We start from the raw sequence: 13,462 nt of genomic DNA, 5'->3' as shown, positions 1-13,462 counted from the left end.
TCCCTCCTTCTTTTCTTCTTTCCTTCTCTTTCTCTCCCTCTTTCCTTCCTTCTTTCCTCCTCTCTACTCTCTCTCTTTCCTTCCCTCTTTCCTCCTTCTGTGGCCCAACTCTAGTGAGAAGGGGTTTAAACTTTAAACCCCTTCTCTCTTCTTTCCCCCCCCCCACAGGCCAGCTGGGGAAGGGAAGGGGAGGCTTCTGACTTCACTTCCGGTGATGTCAGGGGGTGTGACATATGCTAATGAGCTCCTACAGCTCTTTTTCTACGAAAAGACCCCTGCTTAGGCTTTATTGCCAGATGCAGAGTACAATAGGCGAGTTACTGGCTGTGAGTTAGTTAGGAGATAGTGAGCGATTTCCTCTAAGAGAATGGACTGTGCTCAGTTTTAGAACAAATACATGATTAGCATACAAGCAAAATACAAGAACTATCACAACATCACATAATGAAGTTCTTCTGAAGCAACCCAGGGAACCTGGTAAAAACTCGGGATGAGCACAGGCCTGGTCTGCAAACCCCGAACTGTGTTTCAAAAAAGGAGCCTTCCCCAAACACTCACCAACCTTCTGCTCAGTTTGGGTGTTCAGTCCCTGACATGCCCACACCACTTCTGGGTGGTGTTGGGTGCCGCCCCTGGCATGTCTGTGTCATCTGGAAGTGACACACGCATGTCACACAATGTGTTCACATCACTTCTGGGTAATGTGGGCACACCTGGGCCACACCCAACACCACCTGGAAGTGATGTGAGCATGTAGGGGGTGATGAGCTTATGTCCCTTCTGAATGATGTGGATGCACTGGGGGCAGCGCCCAATGCCACCAAGAAGTGATGCAAGCATGTCATCAGGGGGATCCAAACCAGTTCTGTTTGGGCAGGGGTTCTGGCTCAGGGGTTCAGTTTGGGGCTTAGATCACGGCAGCCCAGTTCATGAGCTCCAAACTGAATCGGTCTTTCCCGGTTTCTGCCCATCCCTAGTAATAATTCAAGGTTGGAACCAAGCTGTTCTGCAAGCAGTGGTACAGAGGGCAGCTTTCTAACGGAGCACTCAGGAGGGAACAGGAACCTGGAGCAGCACCCATTCTATTGTCATTTTAAGGTGCTATATTATAAACTTATTCCTGTTATTTGGACCCTTTACAAAAAGTTGTCAACATTGCATCTAAAACAATGCCCCCGGTCATAAGCAATGCACTAGGATAAGAAGTGTTTCTACCACCCTGAACATTTGTTTGGAAAGCTTGGTGTAAACATTTTCAACATGGAAACTGTACCAGTAGAAGCATGCACTGGCTTTCCTTTGCGGCACCGCAGCAACCCAGAAAACCAAGCACCATGATGATGGAGCCCACGGCGATAAGGAGGTAAACTCCAGAAAACATGCTGTCATCGATTTTGAATTCCTGGGAAGACAGAGAAGCAGAGTCTCAAATACACCTCAAACAGCTGGAGTACACAGTCAGGATTAATTCTTTTCTAAAGCAATCAGGGGGCGGATCAAGGCTGCATGTGGTTGGGCACACAGATACGAGCAATCTGTCGACTTCCTCCAGACTGAGCGGGCTAAAACAGTCCAAACCCAGCATTGAAGACGTGCAAGGGGCCTCGAGTTTGCTCACTGTTTCAACTGTGGCGGGGAGATCGCGGCGGAGCACGAAGACTTTATCCGCAAAATAGCTCGCAAATGCCTCACAGCCAATATCCAATTCTAAACAATTGGGTTGGGCGTGAGCTCGCTGACGCAATCAAGGCCGCATAGAATTCCTTCTTAGCGGCCTTGGTTGCCATCTCATAGGATCTCATAAACGTCCTATAAAATGCTCTTGTTGCCTCGTCGCGGGCATGGCGCCACCGTCTCTCTAGCCATCTGAGCTCTTGCTTCATCAGCTGCAGCTCCTGGGTATACCAGGGAGCCAGCCTAGAGCGAGCACGCAGAGGGTGCCAGGGAGCGATATTGTCGATGGTTGTGGAGAGCCGGCTATGCCAGTCCTCCACAAGTTCATCCAACGAGCCACCAGGGGGCCTTGGATCCCGCAGAGTCATCTGAAGCTGCTCCAGGTCCATTTGGCTCTGCAGGTGAGCTAAAATCTGCTCGCCGCCTAAACAGGGTTGGGGTGGAACATTCAGACAGGCATTCAGGGCAAAGTGGTCCGACCATGGTACTGCTAATGCAGTAATCCGGTCCACTGTTACTCCAGCCACAAAGATCAAATCGAGTATGTGCCCAGCCTGGTGAGTGAGGGTCTATGCGAATTGGGAGAGTCCTAGTGCTGCCATGGATGATACTAGGTCCACTGCCTGACTGGACACCGCATCATTGGCATGGACGTTGAAATCACCCAGGACCAAAAGTCTAGGGTGCTCCAACACCCAGCCTGATATGGCCTCCATCAGGGACGGCAGGCTACTGGCCGGTGCGTTAGGTGGTCAGTACACCAGCCAGATTGCCAACCTCTCCTCAGCCTCCAACACCAGGCCGACACACTCAATGCCCGTGATCTCCAATGGCGGAAGCACCCTGAAGGAGTAAGCCTCCTGAATGAAAATAGCCACTCCTCCCCCCACCCCCTAGGCCATGATTGATGTAGGACCGAGAACCCAGGCGGGGCAAGTTGGGAGAGAGCTACGGTCTCCCCATCCCGCACCCAGGTCTCGGTCATGCATGCCAGGTCCACCTTTTGTTCTAGGAGACAGTCCCAAAGGATTGTGGTCTTATTATTGATGGACCTGGCATTGCATAACACCAATGTAGGAGGGGGGTTATCAATCCTGGCCCCACTGCTGACAACCTTTGTCATACTTGTTTAAGCCCTACTGATCCTCCCATGGTACGTTCTTCCAATAAATAACCACACAATTGATCCTCTATTTGTATCATCATTAAAAAAATGAGATTGTTTTGGGGGCACTTAAATAGCTCAAGCTATCAACAAAGAATTTTTCATTAATGTATCAAAAGTGCACACTTTGGAACACTATTACCAGTTGCTATCACCCATCAGCTTTGATCCTGATAGAAAAAAATTATTTCTACACTAAAAGAAACATTAGTGAAAAGAAAAAAAAATGTAATGAGGCTGTCGGTTGCAAGTGGCATTTGAGTTAAAGCAAGCAGCTCTGAACATGGCACCAAAAGCAGCTTCCAGACTCAATAGATTAGTCTGCTGATGAATGCTGACTGTGCAGGTGCGCCATATATTGTAGCCCAGAGGCACTGCCTTACTCATGGGTAGTCCTAAAAAGTGGGGCACACCACTTCTGACCTGAACTAGAGACCCACAAAAGTCAGGCCAAGGAAGGCACTCCTGACCTGAAACACAGAGCTAGCCAAAAGTTCTGGAAAAGGGTCTCCATTTTGAGGTGGCACAAGGCAGCCCTCCAAGGCAATCTCCAACCTCCCCCTCCAGCCAGCAGAGGTATGCTTATGGAATAACAAGGGTTCCACCAGGTAAAGTATCTACATTTCTAAAGGGTAATCAGAGGCCACCTAGGAAATAGCCCTTCTGTTTCCAGAACTAGCCCCTTTGTGTGCGCCTATATCAATGTGAGCATCCTTTGTCTCCACAACTGTCTTTCCTGCTCCATCCCTCAGGATACCGAGATAAACCAATCATACATTCAAATGTTTAGTGATCTTTCCTGACGCTAATCAGGGACCCATCTCCCACCTTTTGTCTAAACCTGGTAACCTATTCAACCTGCCCTGGCAGGACCATCACTGGTCATCAAACCCATTCAACCAGCTCCAGTATAGCCATTCAGCACCTGGCTAATCCTATCAATGCTATCATGAATCCAGACTCTGCCCCTCCGAAACCTTATTGGTCACACCTAGGGCTTGCCCCTCCTGATGCCACACCCCCAGGACCCCTTATTGGTCCAGATAATATTTTGTCTTCACCTGGGACAAGCCCTTCAAGACCTCCCATTGGTCTGCATTGTATTCCAAGGTCTATATCCATCTATGCATATGGCCATCAAGGTGGGCACTCAGGAGAGTGCCTATACTTTGAGTACACCCCCAGAGTCTCTTATTTGGGCCTTCCCATAGTGCCTAATGCTGGCTGTTGGTGCTATTCTCTTCAAGGACCTCTGCACATTTGGACAGGTAGTATCACCTTGTAACTGACCCCTCTATTTGCTATCAGTCACCTCAGCTTTCTTAGTTCTGTATTGCTTGCTCTTTTTGAATGCTTAGTGTGCTTGTAATCAGGGAAATTCTTTAATAAAACTTTAATTTACTCTTCAAATTTGGAATCTTCCTACTGTACCAGACCTTGATATAAACAAGTGTGTGATCCCTGGTACCCCTCTGGCCTCCCCTGCCACATAGCTAATTTCCCCCAACAACGAGGCAGGCCATTGGTGGTAGCAATGTGAACTCAACATAATGCTTGTCTTTCATTGAAAACAGAGTCCTAATTTCATTCAGGGCAAGGGAATCTGCCCCAAAGTAGTATTATAGGTAGAGAAAAATCATATTATGAGCACTTAATTTTTGAAATTTATGGCTACATAAAATAAAATCAGTTTCCTAGAAGATGGGAGGCTGAGCAACAGAGTCAAATGTATATTTTGAAAAATGACCATAACGAAGGAGGTTAATAATAGGAGGTGGGGAATATACTTACTTCCTGAGCAGATTTGCTTACACGCATCCATATAGAGACTCCCAGAATAATACAACCACACACCTGGCCAGGGAAAGAAAGTAATCAGCAGTCATTTATTGCAAAATGGCTATTTCCTATTATTTGTATTAAGCTTATTTGCATGGCCTCATAAACCTGTATATAGTTACCTTCACAAATCACAACACAGATTATTCCCGAGCATGTCTGTCTCTGATCTGTGCTGGGCCCTATGCCAGTCCATAAACCATGGCAGGTGTCCTTTGATCCTAAAGAGATTGCATGTAACTTTGGGCTGCTTTATTTTCCCCTTGTATTATTCCACAGAAATATTTAGCTGTTCTAAGGAGGAAGCCACAATATATACTCTGAAAATGCATTGCCTCTTGAAATTAACTGTTCGAGGTCCACATTTGAACTTTGACATTTCCATCCTTTTTTTTTTTTTTAGTAAATGCTTTATTGAACTCTCCTAAAAAGGAGAGGAGTTTCGCTTAAGGAAAAGAGGAGGGTATATAGTGGGATAGAGAAAAGATGAGTGATGTTAATTGTTGCTAAGTTAGTCTATTAGTAAAAGTGAAACATTCTTCTTCAGCTTCTTCTGTGAGTCGCCAATCCGCTTTCATCTTAACAATTAAAAGAATCCATGTTAGTATACTAGAATTGTCCCAATGGTGTTTTGTTAGTGTTGCTTCTTTCATCAGTGCTGGGGTTTTTTGACCTCGGCGTACAGGATGAATCTGCCTCGCTTCTCTCTGCAACTTGTCAGCTCCTCCTCCATCGCTTACTTCCTGGTTGTCAATTGTGAACTGTGTGCTAGTGTGCCTTTTTGCAAGCAGAGCAGATTTTAAGAATGGATATATCCGTTTTAAACATTGAGTTAATCGCTGCCATTCTCATCCGCAACTTTCCACCGTCATGCACATTTTTACGCTTCTCACAGTTTCGTTTAAAGTCACAGTCTTTCACGCTTTGAGTTAGTAACTGCGCCATCACCGGAAGTTCATCCGTTCTTCTTTGCTAGCTTCTTCACCCAGCGCCGACATCTTGCTTTTTTGTTTATCTTTAGCAAAAACTTGTGCTTTTACATCAGAGCTTGACTTTTTCCACTTTCATGCTTATTCTACCATCCATTTTCCGTTCTCCCCCCCCCCATATTTCCCGCTAAGAATTGTTGAGGGTGAGGGCAACCCCTCACTCTCTCACATCGTTTCGCTGGGGGGGGGGAGCTCACTCAGAAAGTTCTAACAGTTCATTCGAAGTTAAAGTCATTCGCTCTTTCGCTTGAAATACCAAAGGGCTTTTCTTCCAGTTTCCGTTCCCCCCCCCTTTTCTCCGCCAAATTCGTATATAACGAAAGTTTAAACGAGAATAGAAGGATCGTCTCCTTCTCTCATTTCTTATCGCTTGGGGTGGGGGGGGACGCGATTATTGCTTTTCGACTACGATTGACAACTCACAGTTCCAGCTGATCTTTTCCAATTTCATCGCTTTTTCACTTTTTCGCTTCATCACTCGGTGACGTCCGTAGGTTCCACTATACCCTTTACAGGGTCACTCATGCGGCGAGGTCCATAGGGGCAGGGCGAGGAGAAAGCCTCAATTTCCGACCGTTCGGCCGAGAAAGAGGCTCCCCCAAAAAAGCCCTAAAGCGCCCCGGATCCGAGCCCCTCTCCCCTGAGGTGCTCGTTTGGGTCTCCGCTCTTGCGAATTCCCTCCTCAACCGCGGGTGGGCGAGACGCCCCGGGAGCGACCCGGGGATGCGTCCGCCATTCGCGGAAGCCAAACCGGAAGCCGACATTTCCATCCTGAAATTAATTTTCTTCCTCCTTCTGATGTCACAACCCTGTTTAGGGCTCCAGAACAAGTTTCAGCAAAGGACCATTAATCCAGAGGAACTGCACAGTATTCTTCATAAAACTGTATATATTCAATAATAATGGACAAGTTAAACATTCTACCAAGATCTGGAGTACTTAATTCAGCTTTGAAGGGTTGCTAGTAAAGTTTTTTGCTCCTGACTGATCTATAAGAATCCAGGATGATACATACTCAATGTTCTCTACCAGTTCTGTTCTTAGGGTTTTTTTCCCATATCAGAGAGGAGACCCCCACAATGCAGTCCATGGGAAATAAGAAGCATAAACACTGGAGAAAATAATAGCTAATTGTGGGATTTGCTTTGCAAAGAAGTTATACTAAAACTGGCCTCTGGTAATTGAAATTATAGGATAAAGTAAGTGAATTTGGTTGCCCTCATCTATTTGGTGGATAGTTCAAATGTGAATTTGTTTTGACAGAAAACCATTCCAGTGTCCTTTCCCTCCTGACCCCCACCCCTGGTCACTGTGCAGTGCCATGTGAAACCCATGTCATTTTCACTTTAAATTTCTATTAAAAGATTTAGAACTCAGGGCCTAGGGAGCAAAAGGCATTGGCAGTTAGTCAAGTTGTCCTATATTACCCACCACAAAAGCCCCACCCCCTGCAATCAGTCTGTCCTGCAGCAGAGAGAGAAGGCCTAGAACTGAACTGAGGGAACTGCTGACTTCTTTGCAGATATGTGATGGGCCCAACCAGGGAAAACTTCCATATTAGAATTTCCCTTTTAGGTTATACAAGTGGGGACCTGCAAAAAACTTCCAGGGAGGGGGTATTCCCCCACCTTTGTTCCCTCCCCCCTTTCCCCCTACTTCTACGTCTCTCACTATTTCTCCATCCTGCCACCCTTATAGGGTTGCCAAGTGGAACTTACCTTGGCGGCAGGGAACTCCCGGGTGGATCCCGGAGCGCGCGCACACACCGCACATACATCACCAGGAAGTGACGTTATGATGCCGGGCACGCTGGGGGTGGGGCCACGACCATACAAGGGAAAACCATAGAGTTTTCCCTTGTATGGCTGTGGCCCCGCCCCCAGCGTGCCCGGCGTGCCCGCGTCACTTCCGGGTGATGCACACGTCAGGGAGGAGTTCCCCCCAGGGCCCAATCTGGCAGCGCCGGGGAATGGGCCTCTGGGGTGGGGGTTTCCCCACCCCCCGGGGGGACTTGGGATCCCTACACCCTTCTCTTACTCTTTTCCCTATGCCTGTCACTCTCTCTGCCCCCTACTCCATCACTCTCTCTTTCTCACTCTTTCTGCCCCCTAGCCCAGTCACTCTCTCTTTTTATGCCCCCACCTCATCACTCTCTCTCTGCCCCCATCACTCTCTCTTTCTGTCCCTTTTTGTCCCTCTACCCCATCAATGTCTCTCTCTCTTTTTGACCCCCACCCCAGCACTCTTTCTCTCTTTCACCTTCTCACTCTCTCTTTCTCTGTGCCCCCCCCCCGCTGAGGCTTCCCTTCCCCTCCCCTTCCTTGCCAGCTTGCCCAGAGCAGTTCCAAGTGAGCTGTTGAGGTTCCCTTCCCCACCCCCTGCAGCTCTTGGTGACTTGCCTGTAGCTGCTCTGTGTGGGCCTGCTGAGGCTTACCTCCTGCTGCTCTCAGCAGCTCCCCAGAGCTGTTTTGGGCAGGCCCATGAAGCTTTCCCCCCCCTGCCCAACTCTCATTGGCTCACCTGGAGCTGCTCCTAACAGGCTCACCACACACACCCATTTCAGCAGCTCACCTGATATGGCTCCAGGTGGGCTGGGTCCAGGGGCAACTCCCAGGCTCTGCTGCCATTGCTGACCACAGCCTCTGCTGCCAGAACCTTATTGGGGGGGATTTAAACCTCCCCCAAATGTTACATTTTACTTTTTAGATTTTTCTGCAATTATGGACTCGCCCAAGTTTGCAAAAAAAGCCTGTTTGTGGTAAGCATGCCCCCTATCTACAGGTTTAGGTATAGGGTGGCCAGCCTCCAGGTGGGGCCTGGGGATCTTCTGCTTTTACAACTGATCTCCAGCTGACAGAGATCAGCTCCCCTGGAGAAAATGGCTGCTTTGAAGGGTAGGATCTATGGCACTGTACTATGCTGAGGCCCCTCCCCTCCCCAAACCCCACCCTCTCCTGGATCCACCCCCAAAGTCTCCAGGTATTTTCCAACCCAGACTTGGCAACCCTATTTAGGTATCCGCAATTAGGTGGCACACTTGGGAATTACATATACAGATTATAAAGGAAGGGTTTGTCAAGCTGTTAGGTATTTTTTAAAACTCTTTCTCCTGAGACAGTCTGGCCTGCAGCAGGAGAGAGAAGGCCTAGAGGTGAACTGAACAAACTGCTAATAAACTTTCTTTGCAGGCCCAAGCCAGTAGCAGCAAGGGCCACTGAAAACCAAATGGGGAAGAAGCAGCCCTGCACTTCTTTAACATTTTGGACTTTTTCTTTTCCTTGTCCTCCTGGGCACTGTTTGCTAGGATTCACTTTTGTTCAGAGTGTGCTTTCTGAAGAACACTGAGTATCCTTACAAATGTTGCTGTCTTCACAGCCATTATGATTGAATTTAGTTTTACCTCTAGTAGTAAAGCCATTGGGTTTATAATAAGTGTTTTGTTACCTTGAAACCTATAACGCCTTGATTTTTTTTTCCTTTTTGAAATAATTTCACGTTTGCTTGTCAAGCCACAAGGATGCTGAATGCCTCCCCCAACTCTCCAATTGGAAATGTAGTTTACAGAGAGCTCTATGTAGCCAGGGTTCTGCTGGGTTACACATGTCATATTTCCCATCTTATAAAAACATATAACTGGTGTTCCAGTGCCTCCATGGTAAGAGTAAAAGGTAAAGGTTCCCTTGCTCAAAAGCCAGTCAAATCCGACTCTAGGGTTGTGGTGCTCATCTCCATTTCAAAGCCGAAGAGCCAGCGCTGTCCGGAGACATTTCCGTGGTCATGTGGCTGGCATGACTAAACACCAAGGCGCATGGAACGCTGTTACCTTCCCACCGAAGCGGTCCCTATTTATCTACTTGCAATTTCTTGCTTTCGAACTGCTAGGTTGGCAGGAGCTGGAACTAGAGACGGGAGCTCACTCCGTCATGCGGCACACTCGGGTCTCGAACTGCTGAACTACCGACCTTCAACAGCCTGCAGTTCAGCGTCTTAACCACTTGAGCCACCACAGCTCTATGGTAAGAGTAGCATAATGTAAATATAGTTGGGTTTTTCTTCACATTATTAACCAGGAGAGTATGAAACTGAAAGGAAACACCCACTCTAAAAACTGATGGATATACAGAGTTGAGGGGAGCAGGAGGACAGGTGCTCAATACTGGTTATGTATTGATGAGTAAAAGGCATTCTGCGCCTGCTCAAATGCATGCATTCCTTCATACAGGCAAGCTACAAAAAGGTATTTCGTAATCAGTCATTAAAATGGCAAGTGGCGGGGGATGGGTGGGACTTACCAGAGGAGAGAGGGAGGCCCAGGCAACACTGCCGGCAATGTGGCTCTGTCACTTTTGGCATGCACCAGAAGTGATGTCATTACGCTGTGACATCATGGTGATGCTGTGGTATTTGGGCAAAAACTCTACGGTAAAAATGGCTTTTGCCCAAATACCAGAGTGTCCCCCAGACATCAGCATGATGATGCCACTTCCTGTGCATACTGGAAGTGATGTCGCCAGTCACATCATCTGAGCCTTCCTCTTTCTCCTGGTAAGTCTCCCCCACCAGCCAGCTGATTGGCAGCGGGGACAGGGCTTAGCAGTGGGGGACTCCCCCACACACCTCATCAAGGGGGCTGGCAAACCTGATCCCAGTCTGAGTGAAAATGGACCTTTATTCTTCCGCTGCTGCTTCCCTCCCATGGCCACACCTACTCCAGAGGAAAGTTTCTCCACAGCAAAGAGGAGATGGCAACCAAAAAAGTATTTACAACTAAATCTTGTATTATTTTTCTTAGGGTTGCCAGGTCTGGGTTGGAAAATACCTGGAGACTTTGGGGGTGGATCTGGGAGAGGGCAGGATTTGGGGAGGGGAGGGGCCTCAGCAGGGTCCAATGCCATAGAATCCACCCTTCAAAGCAGCCATTTTCTCCAGGGGAGCTGATCTCTGCCAGCTGGAGATAAAAATGGGAGATATCCAGACCCCACCTGGAGGCTGGCAACCCTAGTTTTACTGTCCAATCTTCTCCTTTGTTGCTGTGAACATTATAGAGAACGGAAACAAAAAAGCAGACAAAAGGTGAATGAGAATGGGTTTTGTCAGGAGGGGGTTAACTGACTCAGCTGCAGTTGGCTTGCACCTTCCCCTCCCTATTCCTTCCCAGGTTATATGAAAAGAGACTGCTTGCACATTTTCTCTTGTATCTCTGCAACAAAAAGAGCTAGAGATTTTGTTTAAAAAGATGAAAGCAGGGAATTCAGAGGTGGGGCATGACACATTTTAGGGAGGCATTGGCCCCAGATGGCCTTGCTATTCCTATAGCCTGCAGCTATTCTGTGACCAAATTGTTTTCAAACTAAACAGAATAATTAAGGCAGTTGAATGATATATTAACACAGCAGTAGAGTATGACAAGTAGGCTCTTTGAGCTCTTTTCAGACATCATAAGGATGCATACCAGGAGCACGTAACACCCACAATGCTCCAAAAACACACACATTTCATCTGATTAGGGCATCACACATGCTTTCAGCTTTGTTACATGCTAGACAAGATCCAGGGTGTTGCATAGCATATACTGAAGCAGAAAAAGATGTATGGTACTTATTAAGGTCAAATAGTGACTGTGTTTGAGTGTGCTTATTGGGGGCACCACAGGTAGCATGTGGTAACATGTGAAATGTAACATATTTATTTATTTATTTATTTTTCACATTTATATCCCGCTCTCCCAAGTGGGCTCATGGCGGCTAACAAGGGCAGGGTAATTAGCCGTGCCATAATTAAAAACATATAAAACATAATAAAAACATCCAACATGTGAAAAAGGCTACAGAAAGACAAGGGACAATCCTAAAAGGATAACAACCAAGCAGCAAGGCTTGTTGGGAATGGACAGGGAGGAAAACACCATGAAAGAACCCATAGTCACTAGAAATCCAACAGATGCACAGATCTGGCAAGATCCCATGGTGGGCTAGGAGGCAGGGCAGAAGTTTCTGAATAAATTCCATTTTTTTAGACTATTCCACACCCTTCTTTACAATTATGTTGCAACATTATTTGCTGAGGATGGCAAACACTGCTGGACATACTCCTAACACCTGTGCCCATACAAGACACCTAATTTCCCTGATCCAGAGAAGGCAGTGCATACATACACATTCAGAATCAGACATCAAGCATACAAATTATTTCTGAGCATACAGTTCCCATGTCTGAAACTACTGGGACTTAACTCCATGTAGTCACAGTGGCATTAAACCCCAAGTGCTTTAATTTACATAGGTTGTAGATCTGGCTTCTGGCTTCTTGCCTTCCCCTCCCCAACTATATTTACTGTTAGACTTACCCAAAAAACAAAGTTGAAGATGAACATGGAGTACTTCATGCAGCTGCTCACGCCTGCCATTTTCTTTTCAATCCAGAAACGCAAGGATGGTCAAAAGAAAGCAAGAGTTCTCCTCAAAGAATTCCTGTTGCCAGCTCAAACGCTCGTAAGCCACTTCCTTCACTGCAGCAACAGAAAGGGAAATTACTGAGAGAGAATAAACGATTATTTGACCATGCATATCCGGTAGATAAATATTAACCAGGCTATTTTCAAAATGTACCAGCTAGGGTTATCTCTGACATGCTCTTTGCAATTCACTGAAGCAACGTATTTTACGCTCACTTCCTACTTCCTGATTCTCTTCCTCCTCCACCCCCTCCATCCTTGCAATGTATTTTACAGCCAGAATCTTACTTGTCCCATGCGCCCCAAAAGTAAACATATATATAGAATGAGATCAAGTGAAGGTGAGGAAACAAGAGTGCAAAACTTCAGTGGAAGAGCAGTATTAGGGCTAAGATAAGAGAATGCATAGCAGTTCCTGACATTAATGTTGGTGCTGTTTTGTATTACCTTAGACAACAGATACATGGTGTCTGTTTTTGCCAGAAGAATGCAAGTGGCTACTGCCACTGTTACTGTTTGTTACTATGTTAAGGTTTATCTAAACCAACTTCGGTATTCAGTGTCCCAGGGAAGAACACAGTAGGGCTTACCTCACTTTTAGCATTCCTTACAATGCAATTGATGTTTCACCTTTTCGGGGATCTTTCTCTGTACACACAAATGAAGCAAACAAGTGTAAAATCTGTTTTGTTAGTTGCTCCATTTATAACTATAACTATATATCGCTGATAGTTAAGATGCATTTCAAGATATAAAAACAATTCAGAGAGTATGACATCCAACAAAAATGCAATAGGGCCAGGATAATAGAATTAGAAAATAGTGCAAACAAAAAACTGTCTGAGGCATGATATACCAGGATTCTTGGAAGTCCGAGACCTAGCACATGCTTGGATGACCCTTGCCCTTCCTGGTTGCTTAAATCTTCTGTGGGGGGGGGGGGACTGGCAGACTGGGTACAGGAGACAGTAAATGCCTCCTTGAGAAAGGGAGTAGCAGCCCCTACCTGGAACAGGTGGTGAAACGTCTACTCCCAGGGCTCTTTTTGTAGAAAAAGCCCAGCAGGAACCCATTAGCATAATAGGCCACACCCAGCTACAGAAAGTCCTTACCATATTAGGCCACACCCTGACAATGCAGATCTACCCTCACAAAGGAGGGAGAGCTTGTACCTAAATAAACCTTGGTTTTAAAGGTGCCACTGGACTGTTTTGGATTGCAAGCTGGGTGGGGGGACGTGCAGATCTAGAAAGAAAGAAAGAAAGAAAGAAAGAAAGAAAGAAAGAAAGAAAGAAAGAAAGAAAGAAAGAAAGAAAGAAAGAAAGAAAGAAAGGAAGGAAA

The 13,462-nt window shown here is 46.5% G+C and overlaps 1 protein-coding gene across 1 annotated transcript in view; it reads right to left on the bottom strand.

Annotated features, from left to right (window-relative positions):
• Nucleotides 1–13,462, bottom strand: part of TSPAN8 (tetraspanin 8) — a 33,492-nt gene that overhangs the window by 19,767 nt on the left and 263 nt on the right. Inside the window, exons 2-5 of the mRNA XM_015405713.1 lie at nucleotides 12,712–12,769; nucleotides 12,014–12,175; nucleotides 4,631–4,693; nucleotides 1,274–1,402 (exon numbers count right to left, since the gene is read on the bottom strand). Coding sequence (XP_015261199.1) covers nucleotides 1,274–1,402; nucleotides 4,631–4,693; nucleotides 12,014–12,073 — 252 coding nt within the window. The 5' untranslated portion in view covers nucleotides 12,074–12,175; nucleotides 12,712–12,769. The remainder of the gene's footprint in view (nucleotides 1–1,273; nucleotides 1,403–4,630; nucleotides 4,694–12,013; nucleotides 12,176–12,711; nucleotides 12,770–13,462) is intronic.

The sequence above is a fragment of the Gekko japonicus genome, unplaced genomic scaffold (genome assembly GCF_001447785.1).
Source record: "Gekko japonicus isolate JY-2015 unplaced genomic scaffold, Gekko_japonicus_V1.1 scaffold53, whole genome shotgun sequence".
Taxonomy (NCBI): Eukaryota; Metazoa; Chordata; class Lepidosauria; order Squamata; family Gekkonidae; genus Gekko; species Gekko japonicus.
Note: the sequence above shows the minus strand (reverse complement) of the source record. Positions and strands in the feature narration are given on the sequence as shown.